The 24528-nt window shown below is 40.2% G+C and overlaps 2 protein-coding genes across 2 annotated transcripts; both read right to left on the bottom strand.

The window, feature by feature from the left end:
• Positions 1–10012: 10012 nt before the first annotated feature.
• On the bottom strand, positions 10013–11924 carry szl (sizzled). The gene is made up of 4 exons (XM_053642185.1): positions 11423–11924; positions 11089–11258; positions 10858–10950; positions 10013–10323 (listed from the first exon to the last, which is right to left on the bottom strand). Exons 1-4 carry the CDS (start codon positions 11701–11703, stop codon positions 10013–10015), a joined length of 855 nt encoding a protein of 284 aa, XP_053498160.1. The 5' UTR covers positions 11704–11924.
• Positions 11925–12733: 809 nt separating this feature from the next.
• Positions 12734–24527, bottom strand: LOC128618536 (RNA helicase Mov10l1-like). The gene is made up of 21 exons (XM_053642181.1): positions 24388–24527; positions 23786–24193; positions 21974–22174; positions 21674–21788; positions 20832–21009; positions 20636–20706; positions 20410–20501; positions 20158–20216; positions 19923–20032; positions 19672–19756; positions 19266–19447; positions 18189–18335; positions 17785–17906; positions 17500–17599; positions 17166–17312; positions 16777–16950; positions 16491–16640; positions 16306–16413; positions 15969–16109; positions 15699–15790; positions 12734–15454 (listed from the first exon to the last, which is right to left on the bottom strand). Exons 1-21 carry the CDS (start codon positions 24525–24527, stop codon positions 15430–15432), a joined length of 2847 nt encoding a protein of 948 aa, XP_053498156.1. The 3' UTR covers positions 12734–15429.
• Between the last annotated feature and the right edge of the window lies 1 nt (position 24528).

The following is a 24528-nucleotide window of genomic DNA, read 5'->3' as shown; positions in this document are numbered from 1 at the left end:
CACACCCATATGTGGATTTCCCCCAAACTGTTGCCACAAGGTTGGAAGCACACAATTGTCTAGAACATATCTGTATGCTGTAGCATTAATATTTCTCTTTACTGGAACTAAGAGGCCCAAAACATCTTCCAGCATGACAATCCCCTTGTGCATAAAGCAAAGTCCATAAAGACATTGTTTGCCAAGGTTGGAGTGGAAGAACTCGACTGTCCTGCACAGATCCCTGACCTCAACCCCACTGAACACCTTTGGGATGAACTGTAACTCTGACTGCACCCCAGACCTCCTCTCTTGACATCAGTGCTTGAGCTCAATAATACCCTTGGGCTGAATGAACACAAATCCCCAGAAGCACGATCCAAAATCCAGTGAAAAGTTTTTCCAGAAGAGTGGAGGTCACTCTAACAAAAAACAGGAACTCAATCTGAAATGCGATGCTCAATAAGCACACATGGGTGCGATTGGCAAGACGTCCACATACTTTTGGTCATATGGTGTATTTCATTATTATTATTATTATTATTCATCCATCCATCCATCCATCCATCTTCTACTGCTTACTCCTTCTTCAGGGTCACGGGGAAACCTGGAGCCTATCCCAGGGAACATCGGGCACAGGGCCGGGTACACCCTGGACAGGGTGCCAGTCCATCGCAGGGCACAATCACATACACACTCACACACCCCATTCATACACTACGGACACTTTAGACACGCCAATCAGCCTACCATGCATGTCTTTGGACTGGGGGAGGAAACCGGAGTACCCGGAGGAAACCCCCACAGCACGGGGAGAACATGCAAACTCCGCACACACACGGCCCCGGCAGGAATCGAACCCTGGACCCTGGAGGTGTGAGGCGAACATGCTAACTACTACCATGCACCCCTATTATTATTATTATTATTATTATTATTATTATTATTATTATTACATAATACAGGGAGTAACTTTTTTAGGAACCAACACATGTCTAGTGTAGTGAGAGAGAGAGAGAGAGAGAGAGAGAGAGAGAGAGAGAGAGAGTAATGACCAGTCAGTGATAGAGAAATAAGAGGTCTAGAGGTCTGGAAGCAGCAATCCCACGCTTTTTTAACCACAGGTGCAGCTTGACAAAAGTCAAGCACCACAATTTCCCCCAATCTATTCAACAATACCTCCTTAATCTGTCCAACAAATCGCCGCGCTGACCACCTTCATAGCTGTGGGTAAGACTGTTAGTCACGCTCCTAGTCCGTTATTCGGGATCAATGGTTTCCACTTAAACGCTCTATTAGTGGGTCAACTCGTGAGCGGGCTGCTTATTCCCCCTCTCTCTTTTGTAGCCCCAAATCTCCTTTGCACTTTAACAAAAGAAATGCCTCTTGCCATTCCTCAGCTGTCCCTTCAGCAACCAGTTATCCCTCACTCAGTTATCTCTTCCCCTACAGGTACACAGACTCTCTCTATGGGAAGATGAGCTCCAATAAGTCTATAAAAGTCATCCCAATTGATCACATTATTCCTCCCCATAGAGGGAGTCTGGAATGGATAGAGAGCAGCACGTGAAAAGAGGAGGCGGATTTTCAAGCCTCGGCTTTTTATCAGATACAACAAAAAGGCTGCCGAAATGTTCCCTCCTTCTTTCTACATAGGAATGTAGGTTTGCATTGTGTCATTAGAAATTGCCCTTCTTAGTGATCTGACACCAGTTTTTTGGGGTCCCTTAGAAGGTCTGAGCTTAAGATTTGGAAAGGGTTCACTGCTCCGGGATCAGTATAGAAAGGCAACTTAGAGTTCATTGCTGTGGTGAAAAATGGCAGTGGGGTCGCGTGTGTGCAGACTGACTGAAAGAGCTAATTGGTCATGGGGCAAAGCAGCATTGTGTGTCTGGGGGGTGCTGTGGGAAAGTGTCAAGCCACTAAAAAGTTTTTTTCTCCAAGGCGGAGGGCATGCAAGAGGGTGGGTAGGTGGGTAACATTTAGCTACCTCACTTGTCAAGCTTTATAGGGCTTTCATATCAAGCCTTTTCAGGTATCATCAGTGTTAAATAAAACTCTGTGTATAACTTTTTTTTTTGGCATATCCTGTATGTCCCTGCATGAAGATTTTGGAACTGCTCTCCATTTTTTTCCTCTGTACACTAAGTCAATGATTAAACGCATCACTCAATTGCATCCTTTAAATACAATTTTATATCAATTTGTGAACATCCTGCTGCAGCTACTTCAGACATTAGAGAGATGGGATAGAAGAGCATTCAGGCTGACGGGAGCTCACTGAAGAATGGGTCTGGTCATTATGGTGCTCTTAATATCAATTGTAACCTACTCTGGCAGAAAACTGGAGGTGTGGTTTTATTGTGCTCTCTCGCTCTCTCTATCGCTCTCACTCACTCTGTGTGTGTGTGTGTGTGTGTGTGTGTGTGTGTGTGTGTGTGTGTGTGTGTGTGTGTGAGTGTGTGTGCGTGTGTGGGGTACACGGTAATAAAAGCATTCCCCCCTACTAAATAGGCATGATTGATGAATAAGCTATAGCTATGCAGTGCTGTGCATATTAGGAAAGAATTAGCTATTAGTTATAGAAACACTCACTTTGTTTGTGTGTGTGTGTGTGTGTGTGTGTGTGAGGATAATATACTCACTGCAGAGGAGAGGAGGAGAGCACGTCAGTGGGCTGGAGCCACCATAACATGGGTGAACGAGAGGAGAAGCACACAGCAGCACACCGCTCAACACTGCTTCAGAGAACAATCACAGAGTTTTTTATTTTTATTTAACCATACAGGAAGTGGATTGTTGTACTTTTTCATGTCCAATGAAAATATAGTATATAAAAAATCAAAAGTAAAGCAAATGTCAAGTAAAGTTCTCAAACCCAGTGCCGCTTAAACATTTTTGGAAATTTGTGATTAGACTTCATTGAAAAGATGTTTGAAGTGTAATACATGAAGTTTGTCCTAACACATATACTTTATATAGGTCAAAATGATTTGTACTGATTTTCCCACAAACATTGTAGCCCAGTGATCATCATTAAATGCTCGAGCAAACATCACAGTGTACTCTCTCACTCTCTCAGTGTTTTAATCAGTTAAGATAAATGAAATGTACGGTGCTTTTGGGACACTGGGCCCTGATGTGTTGTGCTGTTTACACTAAATTGTGTCATCATGATCCAGCATTTTCTCATATTTGCAATTTTGTAAGAATTCAACCTCTCAAGACTCCATTTTATATAAAATATAAGGTTAGGTTTGAGGACCAGTTATTTTATTTTTTTAAATAAAATCCACACTTCTCAAAATTCAAACAAACTATACATGAGATCAAACTTTACGGAAACAATTACAAACTTTACATGAGATCTTGTTCTAACAATCATATATTCAAATTTTCCTCTTTCTTGAACTCTTTATTGCTTACATCCACAAACACATGGATCTCTCTCTGTCTTGGATACATGATTTTATTTTATTTTTTAAATGTCAATAATATAATTAACTTAATAAAGAAAACTTTTTTAATGTTTGGAATATTAACAAAAATGAAAATTGTTTACTCATAGAAATTTGCTGCAACAAAACTTTATGTACATGAAGGTCCTATTCAAACGACATTTTTTTTGTTAAGTAATAATACTTAAAACATTATTAGTCACTTGCTGATCCAAAAATTTTTTTTTTTTAAATCAACCTTTGTTATTAAAAATATGTGATTTAAAAAAAAAGTCATACAAGCATCATTTCTAGGTGTTATACTGTTTGACGGTAAACTTTAGGAACCATGATAGTAATGTGAAAAAAGTTTCTTATGAACTTTAGTTAATTTTAGTTAATTTAGTTGTAGTTATGTAGTTAAGGTGTAATGTGTATAATGTAAAGATTCAGTATTACTTTTTGCCAGCAGAACACAAAGTTTTATAGTTTAAACTATTAATATTTATAGATTAAAATAATATTAACTATTATAGCTTAATTGCCTGTGGTACCAGAATATTATATGATTTACATATTATCGAATTTATATATCATAACTTGATATAAGTTAATAATTATCTTCAGATTTTCTTTTGAACCAAAAATAACAACAAAAACAACATTAAGGTACCTCTGTAGTAATCACAAAAATGTTCATTATGTTTTGGTTGGTTTTAAACCAAAGAAGTCATTGGCTATAACAGTATTTGGAAATAGCTGTAAGGCACGCTGTACGCCAAGTCATATACAGAATAACTGCATTCAGTCTCTGAGATATTTAACTCCAGTAAGCAAATGAAAGTGGAACTGTTTTTTAATAGTGAAATTATACTACAAAAGTATTTAGTAGTAGTAATAGTAGTAGTAGTAGAATTATTTTTGTGGTGGTTTTTATAATAATAAAAAAAAGAAACATAACAAATTTAAAATAATAAACGTTGTGTCCGGGGTTGTAAAATCATTAATAATACATTTATTAGTTACTGACACCTGTTTCAGTAGCTCATGCCACATGCACTATCCTCAAATATTCATAATTACCTACATTTATGTGAAGAATATGATGCCACCACTGTATGCCATCCTACCTGAATGTGTCTTGAGTGTCTCTCTGTCCATATCTTGGGGAGTGTTACTTGGCTGAGCATGTGCAGGCACCCAGGAACTTTTAGAAGCCAGTCCAAGTGGCCCACACACCAGTGTAGAAAGGCATCTTTTCTGGCTGGTATCAGGTATGACCTGGGCAGGGGGTGATTTATTGTCAGGACGAAGCAAATTATCAATAAGAAAACTCTTCCCAGAATTGCCAAATCCAAGATGCCGTGATGGAGATCCAGCCATTGCTCTCTGATTCCCCTTTATCATGAATTTACTCCTTCTGAGTCAGATCCAGCGCTCTTCGCAAAGTTTGTCCCAACTACTAACATGTTCCTGAAAGCCCGACAGGGTAAACTTCATTAAAAAGCAGAAAGAAAACAATAACTCCTTTCCCTCTTTTTTGGTATTGGGCGTGCGTTACTGAGTCCTGATTGGCTGAGCTCCTCCAGTGTAATTGTGAAAGGCGATAAGAGTGGAGCCTTTCTGGTGGACAGAAGGTGGGACCGCTTCATTCATTATGTCAAAGTGGCCATTAAATGATAGACATTGGAGACAATGGACTCCTGACCAAAGTTTAACTTGCACACGAAACAGAGTCCTGGAGCAGTAAATAGTTGTGTCTTTTTCTGAGACACTTATTCAAAAGCCCATCAGGAGTCAGCCTATAAAACTATCCACTTCACAGTCTATCACGTCTTATTATAAACAACTCTATGGCCTGTCATTTTATAGCTGCATACAATGAAGATTTATTTCCTATCACATATTTTTGGCAAAGCCAAAATGTCAGGTTATATAATCTAAAACTTTCCTCTGAATCTCAGTTGCACCACTTTCTGATAAGTCAGTTCCAGTCCAGCTCACCGCATGCATTCAAATCTGACAAGAAAGGAATTTCATCAACATGACAACCCACCCCTTATTCCATATATTCCCTGTCAGTCTCTGCTTGTCATAGCAGCCACCAGATCAAGCTACAAGATCAAAATGACTGATTAAGTTGTCAAGATTCATGCATGAACTGAAATAAGTCCAGTTTGAGATAGAGACTGACAAATAGAAAGCCTAAAAATGTAATTGACATGTAAAATACACTGAGGCTTGTATCTAGGATTCTTTAACATGCTATAAAATAATAATAATAATAATAATAATAATAATAATAATAATAATAATAATAATCCATCCTTCCATTTTCTGTACTGCTTATCCTACAAATGGCATCTGGGAGCCTGGAGCCTATCCCAGGGAACTCGGGGCACAAGGCGGGGGGAAACCCTGGGCATGGTGCAAACCCATCGTACAGCACAATCACACACTACAGGCAATTTAGAGATGCCAATCAGCCTACAGCGCATGTCTTTGGACCGGGGGAGGAAACCGGAGTGCCCGGAGGAAACCCCCGAAGCATGGGGAGAACATGAAAACTCCACACACAGGGCGGAGGTGGGAATCGAACCCCCAACCCCGGGAGGTGCGAGGCAAATGTGCTAACCACTAATCTACCATGCCCCCTAATAATAACGATATATGTAATTTATTTACTTATTACTTATTAAAGCATCCTAATAAAATGTATTGTTTCCTAAGTTTAAGTGAAAGTTATCCTCAAGTGTTTCAGTATTTCTTGTTTAGCTGTCATAACGTGAACATTACTCACTAGAGTAAATTTCACATAATTTGATAAACAATTGTGTACCATTACAAATGTAGCATATAATTCAACCACTGAGAATATATATAAAAACCAAAACTGCTAAATATTATGGCAGCTTGTAAGTTCACTTCACTAACTACAGTGAAGTGCAGTCAGAATGAAAACATTCTTTAAGTAAGAGTCCTTTTGAACAGGACCAGGGTCTCCAGCAGGGCAAAAGTGAGCAGAAACAGCGCTGGCTAAACAGAGCCCTAAACAGGCATGTCCCAGTGCAAGGGGCGCTGGGGGATTTCTGTGGGGTAAAACATCACCTCATGCTGGGCATGGTAATCAGCCTGGACAGCCAGGCCCTTTGTGCCTCAGCCACAGAGCCAAAGGGCGCTTGTAATCAAATTTGCAGTTTTATCCCCCTCGCTGGTGGAGGACCTGCTGTCTGGTGATGAATATGTAATGTGTTTACGGTTAACTATGAGGAGTTGCTCAACTGAGGTGGGCTTTTGGGTGGATACCAAGACAAGATTAAGTTACGACTGATATGGAGTGAGGGAATGAGCAGCAATGAAGCACACACATCTTCATTTCTCAGTTCTTGGCTTTATACCAGAAAGGACAGTACACTGTAAATCAGTGCTATGTAAAGTAAACATGTGGTGTACTGAGAATTCAGCAAGAAATAAGGAAAAATGGTGACATGTAATTCATGTAATGAGATCAGTGCAAATTTACATATTTTGTCATAAAACTTCCATAGCAGTAATGGGATTTGCTTAATGTTTGGAGTGCTCTGTAAAATAATCCCATAAAACTTGACACACGTAAAACTCATCTCACATTCTTTCCCCCATGCCAGACATCAAGTGTCTCTCAATCACTTCCACAGTGCATGGCTTTGCCAAATGGGAACTCCAAAACTGTTGTCCTATTATGATCTCTAAGCTCTCAAACACTGGTCAATGTGAATCCATTTGAAGTCCCTTGCCATTTTTTCTTTTTTCAAGACAAATGAAAGAAAATGAGAGGCCTCATAGAAGAGCCATAAAGAGCAAGCTCAGATCCAGTGCTCAGTGGACCAGCTGTGAGAGGTCTTCTTCTCCTTTTCTCTCTCTGACCCCTTAAAAACAGAGCACACTCAATAGCCTTTCCCCCACTGGCACTTCATATTGTCAATGGTGGGCCAGACTCCATGAATTAGAAGGGACAATGCGATGAAGCCTGGCACTGAGGCGGCTTTTTGTGGCGCAGCACGGAAGTTTCTAATGTGCTCTCTCCCTATTGTGTCTATGGAGTCATAATGAGGTAGCAAAGGAGAATGAATTGCAGCAACCCTGTTCACATTTGCTATCCACTCACACACATACACACAGACCCACACACAAAGACTTCTGCAGTTCGGGAGACCCACAGGGTTGTTGCCACATTCCCACTGTGCACAAGAAAAGAGAGATAGAACAAAATAGTGTGAACAAAATCATATAAGGGTAGCAGGAAGAGGAAAAAGGACATTAAAATGTACAATGTGGTTAAAAATTTAAAATAACGCTGAAACATAATAATGCAAGGAGATTAGGTTAATAATTATTGACTTTTCTTCTTCTTTTCTTCCAAACTCAATCTGGTAGCCATTTCACCAATAAACGACAACAATACTGTAGAGAAAAATGTTGTGAGTAAATGTTAACATTTTTTAAATCACCATGTACATTTGAATGTTTTTTTTTGATACATCTTTTTTTTTAACTACAAAAATATAAATAAAAAGTTAATTTAATCAAATTTATCAACTGCAGAATAATGAAAAATGTATTGTCTCAAATTTGCTTTTTTTTACATTTTAAAAATACAGAAATACATTTTGTAAGAGGGACATGACTGCAATGAACTGGCATCCCATTCAGGGTGTACTCCCACCTCACACCCAGTGTTCCAAAGACAGGCTCTGGATTCTGACCTGAATAAAGCGGTTAGTGAAGATGACTCAGTGAATGAAAAGAGGGGCGTGTTAGATTTCTCCTTTTTGCTACCTTATATTCTTGGAAAAGATGCAAGCAGACACAAAACTTACATCTGAAGAAGTGTTTTTATTTAAGCTTACCTATGGGCTACATTCAGACATTATTCCTTCTCAGTGTTTCAAACTAACTCCCCTGGTACGTTATTTAAAACCCTGTGGGACTGTGACCAGTAGTGCCACTTTAAACATAATTCTGGCAGACGATAGCTCAGGTTAACTAGACTCTAGATATGACTCTAGATATCCCTCAGAAACCACATTAGTAGTCAGCACTATATTGGATCTTTGGCTTCTAAGGTATTACTGTACTACCAACGTTATATTTATCACATATGATATATGTTTTGGCGAGATCTTATCATAGCCATAAGACCATATCTGCTTTACCTGCTAACAGTGAAAAGCATTATGAATAATAAACATTTTTGGTCATGTGAAGTCTTTTAAACATTTGTTAAACATCCACAGTGGTGTTTGCAACAGATTGCTACTGAATGTTTGATTATGTTCATAAAATATATTTGTACTGAGGGGGGCTGAGTAATTTATTTTACAGTTAAAGGGGTCCCTAGCTGCTAAAGGTTTGAGAACTCCTGCTCCATAGGAATTAGATTAAGAAATTAGACTTAGTTTAATAAAGACTTGCCTTTCAGCCTGCCACTGTAATGCAGTATGTTATTATACTGCATGCTGCTGGTATTCCACCAGTTACCATTTACACTCATGGAGCACTTTATGAGGAACACGATACTAATACTTGGTAGGGCCTCCCTTTGCTCTCATAACAGCCTCAATTCGTCATGGCATGGATTACACAAGATGTTGGAAACATTCCTTCGAGATTCTAGTCCATGTTGATATGATTGCATCATGCAATTCGTGCAGATTCTTCAGGTGCACTTTTATGCTGTGAATCTCCCGTTCTACCACATCCCCAAGGTGATCTACTGGATTCAGATCCGGTGACTGCGTTTGCTTTGGGACATGGTGCATTATCATGCTAGAAATAGCTATTAGATGATGGTAAATTGTGTCCATGAAGGGATGCACATGGTCAGCAACAATACTCATTGTTGTTCGTTTCCGTCTGCAGAACTGCTGCGCACTGGATTTTTTTTTAGCTTTATTCTGAGTAAATTCTAGAGGCTGTTGTGTGTGAAAATCCCAGCAGATAAGCAGTTATAGTAAAACTTAATGGTCAAAATCACTGAGATCACATTTTTCCCCATTCTGATGATTGATGTGAACAGTAGATTAGATAACTTCATGAGAGTAGGTGCACAGGTGCTCCTAATAAAGTGCTCGGTGAGTGTATGTAGAAACAGTGTAGAAACAGTGTAACATGGTACTTTGGATAGCCATACATGCTACAGTGGTTCTCTGTAGTATTGCTACAGCAGGATCTCTGAATCCTGATTCAGCTAATGTTTTTTGTTTTAAATGAGGTCAGTGTGAAAATATTTTTAAATGACATTTATTCATATTCCACTTACACCACAACACAACACCATGACACACATAAATACACTAATACTTGGATAGAAATATTATCATCTTTTTACAAGGCCTTTACTCAAAGGCTCGATATTTACAAGAACAACAACAAAAAAAAAGCTATCGGAGTGCATTAAATTTCATGTGCTCAGAAATTGGAGCGAATCAAATTTTCAACCAGAGGAGAGGAGAGAAGCTCCAAAACCATCTTCCCTTTCAAACGCCAGTTCACTCTGCACAGTTTCTCGTCACCTCAAGGTTTTCCTCTCCTCTAGAACTCTGTGTATAATGTCCTCAGCAATTGTGGTGCTTCCACTTGCGGATAGCTGCGGCTATGTGCAGGTCTTTCTTTAGCCAGGGGAAGAGGTGCGCGAGTTCAACGGTGCCGTCGGAGCGCATCGTGCCTGTGATCAGGTAGAGCTGTGCTCGACCTGGCTTCACCAGGGCATGCGCACAGCGCAGATTGAGCAGCAGCCATTGCTGCAGCAGGTTGCCGGTGTCGTACGGCAGCAATGGGCCACGCTGGATGAACTCCACCTTTCCCTCCACCTCGAGCTCCGGCTCCTTAGAGGCCACACGGCGGCGGAAAAGCTTGGCTTTAACGGCTGCAGGGAAAGGAAGAGTCGTTAAAAACGTGTCCTTGCTACCAGGATACACTCTCAGAAGTACAAGTACCAAACAACATTCCTTGTACCATCAAGGAACATATTTTGTACCTTCAGGAAGGTGGATTAGTGAGTAAAGCTTTAAAAGGTACATCAGTGGTCCATAAGGTCCAATTATATACCTTAAATTATTTATAAAGGTAGACTATAGTCACATTTCCAGGTGAAAGAGTAATACTAACGACAAGGAAAACTGTAGTTTAATTAATTATGTTGCCAAACTGGACAGCTTGCCTACTTGCTGTTAAATCCCTTCACAATTCTGTGTTGCTCATAGTACATGCTATAAATGTACTATTTAAAAATAATAATAATAATAAAATAAAATAAGAAACACAGGCAGTCTAAAACAAATGTTAAAACTACTACCCAATCTGGCAAAGCTGTTGGTGTAATATAAGCAAATACTTCCAAACACTGAGTTTTCTTCACAGAACTCTATAACTGCTATAATATTTTCATGATTTTGCTTACCAAAGTCAGTGAGACAAAGGGAATCCATGACTGTCTTCAGAGAAGGAAGCTCGTCTACTGGAGGACATGTCTGGCACGCAGGCTGAGGTAGATCTGGAAAATAAAAGACAGGAAAAATTTAATGGAATGTGGAATAACACCATGATAGAAGTTAAAACAATTTTCTAATTACTAATTAAAAATGAAATGCACTTCAACCTAGCAGTATTCAGAGAAGTCTAGGGAACTGACCTTTAGAGAACCTGCTGATATGCTTGGGCATTGGGGTGAGACACATGTCGTCCTGAGCAGGGAAACGATCACAGTCCAGTTCTTCAGGCCATGAGTGGCCATGGCAGGCGAAGGCCGGGGCACAACTGTCCCTCACAGCCAGACACAGACTTCGGCAAGGCTGGATAAACCTTCAGAGAGGGCAAAATTACATAAGCTTATATGAGCTTGAGAGAAAACTGGGTGATTTAAGGAGAGGGATAGTAAGACTAAAAGTACAAGTCTAATAAGCAACAGACTCCCAAAAAAGATAGTGGATAACATCTAAAAGAGAGGTGGGTTATAGAATACTTACGTGTCTAGGCAGACAGGAGCGATGAGGGAGCAAATGAAGGTCTGGGCCTGAGGGTGGCACCCCGTCTGCAGCAGGGAACGCCAGTCACCAGAGCGTGGTACCACCTCACTCTCCAGGCTGCTGTCGCCTAGGAGGTTAGGTAGTCGCATCTCGGAGTAGCCCACGTCGTGACACACACTCAGCTGGCGAGGTATGGGTATGCAGCGGGTGGACTGGCCCAAGTCAAAGGCCCAGTTCTGGGTCACGAGAGTGAAGGCAAGCAGGGTAGCGAAGAGAGTCATAGTTCCAGAGACTCGGATGGTCCTGTCAGAGAGATGGTCCTATGCTGAGGATAAAGGCTGGTAGACTGATGCTACTGTGAGGATCTCTTGGTTTATATACAGTGAGAGCAGACTCAGCCGGGGCTGTTATCAACGACCTATCAAACAGGCGTAGACGACGTGTCAAGCAGGAGATAACAATGTGCAGACGCAGGGGGAAAGGGAGAAGGAGGGGGCTTTAAATAAACAATCAGAGGCTTAGGGTACTTGATCCCTCTCAGCCCATTAAATGATGCACGCTGTAGAAATCTGTACACACATTTTGCTGTAGGATATTGTTTAAAGATAAAATTTTCCACTCTTTCAAAAACTTCAAAAAGACAACATCATCACTGTTTATTAAACCCATTAGATACAGTATAACAAAAATGAAGGCTCCAGGCTCCCCAAAGACCCTGTGTAGGATAAGCAGTATGGATGGGTGGATGCATGGATAACCAGAATGAGGAGTAATTAATTACAATAATTCAGTAGTCCATGTTAACTTTACTGATAAATGTATTTCAGTCTGTACAGGATTTCTCTGGGTTTCTGTGTGTGTGTGTGTGTGTGTTTGTTGCAACCAAAAGTGTTTGATTTTGTTGTGATTTTTTGTGCGTGTGTGTGTGCTTTTTTGCAGAAAACTACTTGAATTGGGGAAATTGCAATCGCACAAAATTGTTTTGCACACTCTTTTACAGTGATGTTTGCTGGTAAATGAGACCTTTTGGCTATACTCATGTTCGAATACGTGAATCAAACAGGGCTTTGGCTGAACGTGCGTTGTAATGATGTCACACGGCGGGTCTTCGCACAAATCTGCAGTAATTTTGAAAAATTGCAAGCTCTTCCGAATATTACGCCATTTGCTTGATTTTGCGTTTGCTTCTATGATCGCAAAATCACTAAATCTTGGAGGGACTGGTTTTAACAAATGCAATGCATTTATTTTTTAAGTGTTTATTGTGAGTAAAACAACAGAAATATGATGCATAAGTGTTGACTTCAGGAAAGAGCACAAGCCTGCCCAGTAGCTGCAGAGCAGAAAAGGAATAGCCCATTTTCTTTGTTAAAATAAAAGGAGAAAAAAAACATTAAAGGAATAACAACTGAAAGACACTATGCACAAACATATATATTTAAAGGAATAATATTTCAGGTGTAAAATAATAGCTGTCCTGTAGGGAGGGGGCTAGTGGACAGACAGGCAGTCTCCTAACTGATGACAGTTCCTCTGTCTCCCCATGTTAATTTGAGCTTCCCTGACCCAAGAGACTTCACCATTAGAGCTGCCTTGTCTGCAGTCTACCTGACCACTACACCACCTTTGATCTAACAAAATAGGGAGCCATTCATATTCAAATGCCAAATGGGACAACACTTAGCTACCGTGCCGTCCTTAATCCTTACACGAATCAGCTTACTATCTACATGACGGACTTGGCTCTCATTATGCAGAGCAATGGATTATCCCACATTAGCAAACAACTCTTCTTCTGTATGTCTTAAGCTTTAGTATTAAAGGCCTATTCTACCCTTAGAATGTTTCTCAAAGAGTTGCTCCAACATAATGGGTTTAAATGTACAACTTTAATGTTCATACATCCACACTGGAGCAACTCAGGCTTACCTCTAATGACTATATTATATAAAGTTTCCTTCATTGACCGTTAGCTGACCAAAGACTCTGAAGACACCAGTGAAAACTTCAGGTCCAATTTACACAACAGGTATCTGTAGTAGAAAAGCTTTATGCCATAAATGTCCCCCAGCTACAGCTTGTATATTGCTCTGTCTCCAATATATAAAGCTTCCAAAAGGCCAAAGGCCTCCAGCTGCAACTGTTACCATGTATATGAGAACTTTATTCCTGGCCCCAGTTTTCAGACAAGTTTCTAAACTAAAGTACTCAATGAAAGCAATCAAGCAGAGTAGACGGTGTGATTATTGTTAGAACTTGTGGTGCCATTTGAAGTTAATTAGGGGGGAAAGTTGCAATGCTACTGTGTGCTTTCTCCCGGTCCCTCAGTGCTCGAGGCTCCAGCCCTGTCACCCCGGCCCCAGCCTCGATGGCCCCTTTACTGCCCTGGCTCAAGGTGGTGTAGACGGCAGTTAGCAAGGGGACCTAACTGGGCAATTAGAGACACAGGCCCATTTTGGAAAACAATAGAGGCCCACCCTTCTCTTATTGTAATCCCCCCAGGAGCATGTTTGTCTATCTAATAGCTCTCCTGCCCCTTTTTAGGCATTATGTTTGTGTTGTTAATGTGTGGCAAGCCTATAGAAGACTAATGGGACCTATACAAGCAAGTCTGTCAAAGCTGTGGTAACTTCTTGACTAAGTTGGTTCTATTTTTTGTTTTGATACAAATTACATTATGCCCATCAAGGTTATACCATGGATAGTGTGGCATTATGGAACTGCTGATAAATTATCAAAACTTAATAGGTGATAAGGATTAGGAACTATTACTGGTATTTATCCCTATCTGCTTATCCACATAAATAATGTAAATATTTTGACCTCACATAACTGCTCTACAAGCAAGATTTTAATTTCTTAGTATATACCAGAGGGATAGAGGGTTTTAAAGGTTACTGCTTTCACATCAATCAATTGTGACAATCCAGATGTTCATAGTCATGCTATAAAGATAACTGGTAACTGATTCAAGATTGAAGCTGTACTTTAGAGTTTTTGGGGGTTTTTTTATATATTATTTGAATGAACGCAAATCTGACCAGACTCAGTTATAGATACAGGGAACACAGTGGACCCATAAACACAAGCGGAACACCGACACACACTTGAGTGTCAGACAGGTTTCAAACAGTTTACTCACACCAGAGTTTTAGATCAAAGAGCAGCCATGCAGTCAGACCTACTCTGATAAAAGCAGTCTCCACCTCAACATTACAACCTCTCTGACACGTACATGTTACATACACTGTACTTCAGTTTAACTTTTACAAAATGAAAGAATCTTAACAAGTTCTATGCAAAAAGTTGAAACGTGATTGTAAAACAAGGGACTAAGTGTTGTTTCAAAATATAGACCTGGACGCTGTAGAAAAATTAGGCATATACACTAAACAACAAAATTATCTTGCAGGTTACTCTACTGAGCCCCACGTCTAGTCTCTTGGTGTCTTTCTCCACTCTGTCTCTACAAATTGTTATTGGCACTCAATTGTCGTATTCAGACTTGGTCATGGAGACGCTGCCACGCCGAGACGTTCAGACATACGACTGTCTGCAACCTACAGACTCTCTGACTCTGATGGGGTTTCTCAAACCAGACACTGAGACAGAGACCTTTATGTATGAACTCAGAAATGTCATTCGTTTAAAAAAAAAAAACAACAATGTGAATGAGGACTGGAGTCAGAATTAACAAAAGAACATCTAGGACTTTCAAAGTATCTACCTTCAAATCAAGGTTCACACACAACTTACCTTCCCTACCTATAACACAAGAGTTTCAAGGATTGTATAAACCATCATACAGTGTGTGCAGTATGTGTGATGTGTAATTGGAAGTTTACACAAATTATATATATAAAAAAAAATGAATACAAATGTGTTAAAAAAAAAAAAAAAAAAAAAAAAAAAAAAGGTAACAGTGAACACAGGACAGTTTATTGTATGTTTAATTTTTTTGATACACAACATGACTCCGATCCAGATCAGAATTCTGCTTTATACCCCTATTCCTTTTCTTTAGAAGCAGCCCTGTGGAGGGGAAAACAAAACAAAAATGACTCAAATAATTATTAAAACAGTAATCTCAGGTGATCCATCTAGCTATATCTATATTATATTTATATATCTACACACATTTTGTACTTTTATAAACTTTTCAACATTTATGTAGATGGATTCTACAGACAAAGAAGTGGACCAGCACTTATACTTTATTTGTTTCCTGCAACACCTTGGTCTATAAGGTGCAAAGTTAAGAGCATAAGAGACTAACCTATCAGCAGTTCGGAGAGAGACGGGAGGGTCACAGCCAAGGAAAGCCCCATTCTCATAGGCATACTGCAGCAGTGCATGAAAACATGGGTCCTTTATAACGCACGCGCACGCAAAAAAAAAAAATCACTATATATTGTGTCATCCTTCATACTAGAGACAACAGACATGGACAGAATTGTACACAAATATGCTACAGAACATGCTTATTAATGTTTTTGATCTGCTTTCTGAATCCCTGAACCTCTGGACAGATATAAGGCAACACTACCTTGATCAGCACGTGTGGGTTGCCGATGATGATCAGAAGAGCTTTTGATCGCGTGATTGCCACGTTGAAGCGTTTGGGGTTGGACACAAAGCCCAGTGCACTCTGCAGATCATTGCTTGGTAACGCCTCATTGGAGCGCACCTGAGGATGTAGAAATAGGATGAAAATATGCTTAAACATGCTCTCTCAATGACCTTACTAGTATTTCCAGGACAGTTTGTCCATCTGCCATCTTCCAGATATTTAAAGACTAGTCTATAAGTGTCCAGGATATGCGTGAGCTCTTATCCAAAACTACAGTGGGTTTAAGGTCTAACGGAGTGAAGCAGCATGTTACCGCAGAGAGGATGATGACCAAGAACTCCTGTCCCTGGAATTCCTCAACTGAGCCAACCTTAATGTCAGCAAGTCCCGCTCTGTGCAACAGCACTCGGATCTTTTCCACCTGATAATAGGAATAACCAGGGGGTTATTAATGCTGACTGTAAAAGTTCATGCATACATGTGTGGAGAGTATGAGACCTGTTTTTTGTAAGGTGTGATGATGCCAATGTCAGTAGCTGGTATGGGGTTGTAGAGTCTTTTTGCCAGCTGGCAACAGTAAAGCATGGCCTGTACCGCTTCTCCAGGGTTAAACCAGGATGGGTTAGTGCCTTCCCTCATCTCTGTGCCCTGTAGGAGGATATAGAGCAACAAATCTAGTAGATTTTTAAGCAGTTGTGGAATTATGATGTGTATTTTCTGGTTAAACACCACATAACCAGTCAACATAATTTGAGCTACATATTGGCAGGAAAAAAAGGTGCACCCTGACTCCGTGGAAGATGAGGGGAAAACCCTTGGTAGGAAGGCGGCTCCAGTGACAGAGAGAGTCCACGACAGCTCTCTGTGAGCGTACGCACAGCTCGCCACCGTAGAACAGCTGTGATGGAAGCTCCAGCAACGCCTCATGGGAGCGGTAGTTATACACCAGTTTAGTCACCTTAGGACAGATTACAAAATTGCAGTTCTGAGAAATATTAAGACTAAGCAAAATCGTGTATAAAAAAAACCTACTTGTGCTACAAAAGAGATCAGGAGTGTAGATATCTAATGAGACTGTTCAATTTACCAAAAACTAAAGTTTAACAGCAATGACCACTTGCAGCCAAGGACGAAAGTGGGGATGATTGTGTGTGTTAATGTTTTTTTTTTCACCAGTAATGGGTTGTAGCCCTTCTCTGTGCAGGAATACAGAGGGGTGGCCATCAGTCTCTCGAGCAAAGACACTCCTAGTCCAAAAGCTTCAGCAAGTTTAGACTTCACTATTGGACCCAGCTGTTTTGGGTCTCCAGACAGGACCATCTTTATGAGAGGGGGAAAAAAGTTTAATATTTTCCAGGAGTGTCTATTGCTCCTGTATCTATCTGCTACTTGAGATGTACTGTTATTAATACCAATTTACGTTGCTTATAAACTCAGTTTATCCTGGATATTTTGTTCAGAATATAAGTATACAATACAGAGAATACAGAAAGAACACATGTCCAACCTGGCCTGTCTTCTCAAACATCAGGCCAAGAGGAATCAGAGACTCAGGCTCAGTAGCTTGACCAGCCTCATCCAGAAACACATGAGTAAAATGACCAACACTAAGGAACCAAACACATACATTATTTGTGGTTTTCAGGAAAACATTTTTTATTTGATTATATTTTCATAATTAGTGCGATGCCGATTAAACCTTTCAGATAGAACAACTTCCAAAACCATATATAACGTTCGCTTGTGTGGTCCACTCTTGGTAAACAATTAAATCTATAGCTCTAGTTCTCACCGTAAGCCAATCTGGTAAAACATGCCAGCGCTGGAGCAGGTGCTGACGACAATACGGTGGAAAGAAGCATGGCGTATATCCTCTCCAGCATGACAGTACTGTCGCAATACCTCAGGCAGAGACTGCAAGCATAAGAAGCACTGAATCACTTCCAAACAAAATGACCAGTTTAACAAAGCACAAAGTGTGTATTTAGTAGATAATAATGCAGTTAATTTTTAATTTTTTTATTTTACTGGTGGTTCAATATGGACTTCTAGGGAGAACTTCATGTCAAAGAAATAAAACCCACACTAACTAAACATCCAGTTTAGTTGGTGGGGTGGTGGGCTTGGCACAAGAAATGTTTAAAACAGCTGAAAATTAGCTAGTCTTTATCAGTGCCCTTGTGGAGACTGCAGTACCTCCTCAATCCTACAGGTGGCGTTGACTCGTGCCAGGCTGGCAGCTTGCAGGTAGCCGCTCTCATGCAGGCGGATACAGACCAGATCTGCAGCGCTGTTAGAAGGTGTGCATACCAAAACACGACTCCCTGGCACACGGTAATACACCTGCATATGCATGCACCCACAGTTAATATTTTTTAACTATATTAAATAAATGACTGAATGAACAATTAAACTGTGCCAGGAAATCAATAATACAAGTGAAAAGTAAGCATGAACCAAATGTACAAAAAAGAAGAAAAAAAAAGGTTCGTTCATTCATGTAATTAATGAATGCATGCACCCTGAAATACACACTCGATCTCACTTTTACCCATCACACACACAGGTAATTTGTGATTCAGTATTTACAGTGCTCCCAATACCAGTTTTCAATAATTATGCCGCGAGTGACTGGACTGACACGGCAAGTCAGTCATCACCACGGCAACACAGAGGATCTGGAGCCTATCCAGGGAACACTAGGTACCAGGGTTAGGGTTGCCTTCAATTTTCGGTGATATCATTTAAACATTTAAGTACTACTTCCTGCATTGTATACTACAGTATACAAGGTCAGAATTGTTGCTGACCATGTGCATCCCTTCATGTCCACAATTTACCATTTTCTAATGGCTACTTCCAGCATGATAATGCACCGTGTCTCAAAGCAAAAATCATCTCAAACTGGTTTCATGAACATGACAATGAGTTCAGTGTTCTTCAGTGACCTTCCCAGTCACCGGATCTGAATCCAGTAGAACATCTTTGGGATGTGGTAGAATGGGAAATTCACAGCATGAAAGTGCACCTGAAAAATCTGCAGGAACTGCATGACACAATCAAGTCAACATGGACCAGAATCTCAAAGGAATGTTTCCAACATCTTGTGGATTCCATGCCAGGAAGAATTGTGGCTGTTTTGAGGGCAAGGCGAGCCCCTACCCAGTATAAGTATAGTGTTCCTGATACAGTGCTCAGTGAATGTATATTGTCATTTATTTAATATCGTCTGAAATACTTCCCCATAATATATGTCAATCAGGTGACGAGTACCTGCAGTATGGCCTCTACGAGTGTGATGGTTTTGCCTGTGCCTGGGGGGCCGAAGAGCACGTAGGGAGTGGGGCGACACTCTCCACGGAGAATATGTTTGACTGCCTCCTTCTGAGCAGGGTTAAGATTACAGTTAAAGAACTTGCCTGGGTCTGGGATGGGCTTAGACGCTGTACACAAATCTGGAAGAAGAAAAAAAAAAGTGACACAAGCAAAACAATCATGCTCATACTATAAGATATTTACCTCCTTCACTGTAACCAATTGTGACAAGCACAATGATTAGTCAGCAGTCCTGTGGGGCTTGTCCAACAGGAAAATCATGACTAAATGTGCTTTAATTACAATTAAATACTTGTCTTTACTTACAATATTGGATTAAATAACTTGCTCAATTATGGCCTACCTGTTTTTGTCTGTGTTGCCACAGAGACCATGTCCATAGTCAGGGAAGGTGGCTTCTCCCTGTTCTCACAGGGTTTTTCTCTACTCTAAGAACACCGGTTCACCATTATTATTCTAAGAACTTTAGGTGTCCACTTTGATAATATTAACTCATATTTACTTATTGCAGTACAACAAGAACAGATACAGGCTTGCAAACAGTTCTCAATCCAGTACTTATTGGATGTCTTTAGGAAATATTTCCACACACACCTCGTCACTTTCATGGGTTGTTTTGTTTTCGTCCTGTTTGATTGTCAGTTCCGGCTCCCAATCACATGTCCACAAGGGGCTCTGCAGCTGCAGATATCTGGGGAAGAGCACTAAACCACCAAGAGATGAGAAACATTTCATCAAAAGACTCCTTTCAGAAACAACTACGTAAATGATACATGCAAGAAAAGGTAAAAAGGGGAAGGAGGGGAATTGCTTTCCAGCCTTAGCTCACCATTTTCTCCAAAGTGCTTGGTCTGCTCCAGAGCACAGTGGCATCTTTTCATAGTAAGTCTGGGTTTGAGGACAGAAACCTTCAGATAATTATTCTGAGAGATTAACGTTAGGGATATTTATGAAACTAAAGGTAATTTAATCCAGACATGGAATTGGCTAAATAACCGAAGCTGGCCTTAATCTGGTCTACAATCCAGTGATGACTCATAATAGCGCAACTGCTGTTTTACAAGTGAGGCTGGATAGTCACCTGTTGTACGTAAACTCCACATCCAGTGGCTCCCCCAAATAGCTATTCAGTAATTCTGCGTTTACCCGTAAACTCACATCCTCTTCATTGATCTGCAGGTGTCAAGCAGCAGTAAACAAAACTATTACAAATGTTGAGATAAGCGTTGCATAGGTTAAATTACAGTATAGAACACACCATTATTTACTCATAATTAAAAAATTTAAGGCTTAATGAAGTAGAGCACCTCAGTAACATAGCTGATATATTCCACAACAAACCCTCCATCGCATGGCTTCTTCAGAACAACTTTGTCTCCTGTTAGGGACCACACACACAAGGCTTTAAAACATTAAAATCATAAAACTATACTACATTCAAAGGATCATGAGTAAGTATGCTGAACTGATACAAACATGTCAACTGACAGGGCTGTTCCTCACCTATGAAAAGATTGGGTCTTCCTTCACTCAACCCAGGCACCTCCAGGTGTAGGTACCCTGCTCCTTTCCTTAAGAGGGCACCACTAATACTGAACTCTCGGAGTTCTCCTTCAGCCTGCAGCTCCTCCAGCCAAAGCAGGGCAGAGAAACGAGGCAACATGGAGGACGGACACAATGGCTACAGAGAAAAAGAGGACATGAGATATTCAAGCTTTTCTATGGAGCCTGGAAGCTGACAAAATTATTTGAAAATGAACTTTGTTTTTTTCTGAAGTATATATAATTTAAATTTTAGTTTCAACTTTATCTGTGTTTTCCTTTGTTTTGTAAATGCTAGGAGTACAATGTCAAAAATTTGAACTATAATATTTCAGATTTTTAAAAGAACCACAGATACAGATTCTCCTCTCTTCTCTTCTCGGTCTTGGTCTGACCATGGCAGAAGACTGTGATTGGCTAAATGCTGAGTCCGACCACTCTGAAAGTATTTTTTTATTATTATTTTTTCCCTTGAGAATACTGGTTGATTCACCTTTGACCTAAATTGCGAAATTTGACCTAAATTTGAATTTTTGGGATTTGTACTTATGGTTCTGGATTTTATTTTAAATCTGTATTATGAGGATTTGTAGATGGGGTTATACTTTCTTAGGATTCAGATTTTTTTTTTTTGTCTTACCCCAAGCAATTTATATTCTATTCAGATATATAATGGAGCCTGGAAGCTGTCAGACAAGTTTTGACAGCTTCCAGGCTCCATATTTTCCCAGGACAATGCATTACACACCTTGGAAACCAGAGGCTTTATTCAGAGCATCCACAAACTGTAAATTATTCCTTACCTCCCCAAGAGCAGGCTGAACTACCAGCACATCGGTTTTGGCCTCCACACAATCTCTCAGGGCCTGTGGCACTGGGTAGTTCCCCAGGAAATTGGGTAGATGCCGTCTCACTAATCTGAACAAGAAAACATGCTAGAACAGGCACTCTCTAATACACATCACAGGAACAAAACTCAAAACCCTGAGACTTAATTTGCCTCTGTTATAAATAATGGTCACAAATGCAAATACATCAGAATGTTATTACCAAGAATATCCACTCATGTGCTTGTGTTTGTTGGGCTCATGTGGAACACTCACCTGACTGGAGGTGCGGGAGCCATGACAGTGACCACCTGAGCAGGGTTCTGTGGTGCTGGTGGTAGCAGGGCTGCTGGACAGTAGGGGGCTCTGGGCTTCAACAGCTTCTCCTCCACACTGCTCACAGAAACCTCCAAGCGCCGCCCGATGGTAAACGAGGAGAAGTGCAGCAACAGCAGCTCAGCACAACGGCCCAGGTTCCTGCAGAGCACAGTTACAGTCGAAGTTAACTCAGTCTCATTACCCAACAAAACTTAAAACTTTTTTCAAGATCTTTCAAATCTGACATAACTTCTTTGTAATGCACTTTGTAAAATAAGTGCATATAGATAACATTTAGTACTATTGACAAACAGTAAATTTTTTTCTAAAAAGTATTAAATATAAGATGTATATCTAAAATTCAGTGTATGACATAAGTGCAATGAAAGTTAGCAATTGTAATTCTTTTGTTTTCGAAGACTACATGAACTCAATATCTTATTAGTAACAAGGTTACTATGGTGTGTTTTGTGTAAACAGTAACATCCTGTAACAATTCTTGTGCCTAGTACATTTTCTCCCCAATTTTGTCATTGCCAGTTCCCACCCATTAATTAATTCACAATCACATGACAGTTACCAACCAGGAAGCATGCAGATTAACATATGATTCCTCTGAGAAATATGCAGCTCTGCCACAGGATCCCCCCCCTCCTTGTACATCACCACAAGGGACCTAACTCCCCTTCCTTCTCCAGAAACAGGCTGAACTCTTTCCTGTTGCATCACTCAGTAGCCTAGTTTAAGCATTTTAGTACAAACGCATTTAAGAGATTAATAAATAGAAAGGAAAGGCCAAGAAAGGAAAGGATTTAGCAACAGTTTTTCATGCAAATGGACATTTCATGAATCATTCATAACAATGAAGGAAATAATGATATGTCCACATTTAAGTTTATTTTACACACAGCTTTATAAATGATAGCCTGCTTTGTTCTGATAATTCTTTTTATTAGGCATGAGACAAGGTTTAATCAAGCTCATTAATCTAGATATACAGGGTGTCCCAAAAGTCTCCATGCATTGGGGAAAGACTTCACACACACACACACACACACACACACACTATACCTCAGATAGCCTTTAAGAATGCCTTTATAAAAAGAACAATGCATTGAAATCATTTTCATGGCTGGATCGGAAAGCTGTCGAAAAGTTATGATGGACTTTAACAGGAAACATGGCAAACACATCACACACGTGCCAGTGTTGCCAAACTTAAATTCTGTAAGTATAGAGGACCAACCGAGAAGTGGACGTCCACGAACCTCCACTGACGAAGGTACAACCTTCAACAAACGTTGCTGGCATAAATAGTCCCCTATGTATGGAGAATTTTAGGACACCCTGTAGTTAGTACACTGCACTTCGTCCGATCGTTTCAAATTTCTCTCAGGCCACTGCATTCTGCATTTTAATATTTGCTGGGTCACAGCCAGCTTTGGGTTTTGGCGATATCTGGATTTTATATTGTATTACAAGCTTTAATCTCAAACCATCTGAAAATCATCTGTATGTGAACAAGCACATCAACTCTACCTGGAGATGTATATCACACATAGTTTAAGAATTATCGGTATCCTTGGTATAAATTGGCTTTTAAAAATAAATTTTTAACAAAACCATGTCACAATTAATAGTACCTGCTGTCTTTCTTTATATACAACTCACCACAGAACCCAGATCCAGTAACCTCTAGTGAACTCCAGGTGCATCTATTTGTGGTTAAATGAAAGAGGGAAGATATTTCCCATTTAATCATTCACTTACTTAGCCTGGCAGCCTACAGTGATGGACACCTTCTCTCCTGGTAGTATTTTCAGATTTTTCTCTATTGCCCGGAGACGTGGTGCCTCCTCAGCATTCTTCTCTCCATCATCTGCAACCCCTTCAGCAATATCTACCCCAGTACCGTTTTCATGTCTTTCCCCATCTTCCTCCACAGGTACAGAGGAAGGATTGACTAGCACATGGAAGCCATGCCGTGCTACAAGGTCCCTGCTTGGGGCTCGGATGAAGGGAATGTAGGGGTTGGCTGGGATGGTTTGTTGAAGCTTGGGTTTTGATAAAAAGTCAGCGTTGGCGTAATGTGGTGTCAGTCCAAATGAAAACTGCTCCTCAGGGTCCCAGCCAGCAAATTCACAGCATTTCAGTTTGTGGGTCTCTGAACCAGTATTGCTGAACAGGAAACAAAGGAAGATTTATTTTAATTATATAAAATGAGGGCCACTAATTATGTCTAATAAAAAATTAAAATTAAATCCTGTTACATGTACACCATCTTCATAATTGTATAATCTGTTAATCTGTTATATTTAAAATTCAAATAGATAATATAATACAAAGATAAGATGTGTATCATATTAACTCACTGAAGAAAGATGAGCAGCTCCTTAGTCTCCCCAAGCAACAAAGATCCGAACTGTGTTTCCTCACTGACCACCAGTCCTCCCTTATTTCCCAGCAGTGTCTGGATGTCAGCCTCTGGCAAGATCGTCACCGAACCATCCATG

The sequence above is a fragment of the Ictalurus furcatus genome, chromosome 14, assembly GCF_023375685.1.
Source record: "Ictalurus furcatus strain D&B chromosome 14, Billie_1.0, whole genome shotgun sequence".
NCBI classification, from domain to species: Eukaryota; Metazoa; Chordata; class Actinopteri; order Siluriformes; family Ictaluridae; genus Ictalurus; species Ictalurus furcatus.
Note: the sequence above shows the minus strand (reverse complement) of the source record. Positions and strands in the feature narration are given on the sequence as shown.

Excerpts from the sequence above, each read along its gene's own strand:
- szl (XM_053642185.1), bottom strand. The coding sequence starts at position 11,703 with ATGACTCTCTTCGCTACCCTGCTTGCCTTCACTCTCGTGACCCAGAAC. Across the intron at positions 11,259-11,422 it reads GCTCCTGTCTGCCTAGACAC|GTTTATCCAGCCTTGCCGAA; the intron begins GTAAGTATTCTA and ends CCCTCTCTGAAG. Across the intron at positions 10,951-11,088 it reads TATCAGCAGGTTCTCTAAAG|ATCTACCTCAGCCTGCGTGC; the intron begins GTCAGTTCCCTA and ends TTTATTTTCCAG.
- LOC128618536 (XM_053642181.1), bottom strand. The coding sequence starts at position 24,527 with ATGGATGGTTCGGTGACGATCTTGCCAGAGGCTGACATCCAGACACTG. Across the intron at positions 20,033-20,157 it reads CAAGCACTTTGGAGAAAATG|TGCTCTTCCCCAGATATCTG; the intron begins GTGAGCTAAGGC and ends TTGGTGGTTTAG. Across the intron at positions 19,448-19,671 it reads GGCAACACAGACAAAAACAG|ATTTGTGTACAGCGTCTAAG; the intron begins GTAGGCCATAAT and ends TTCTTCTTCCAG.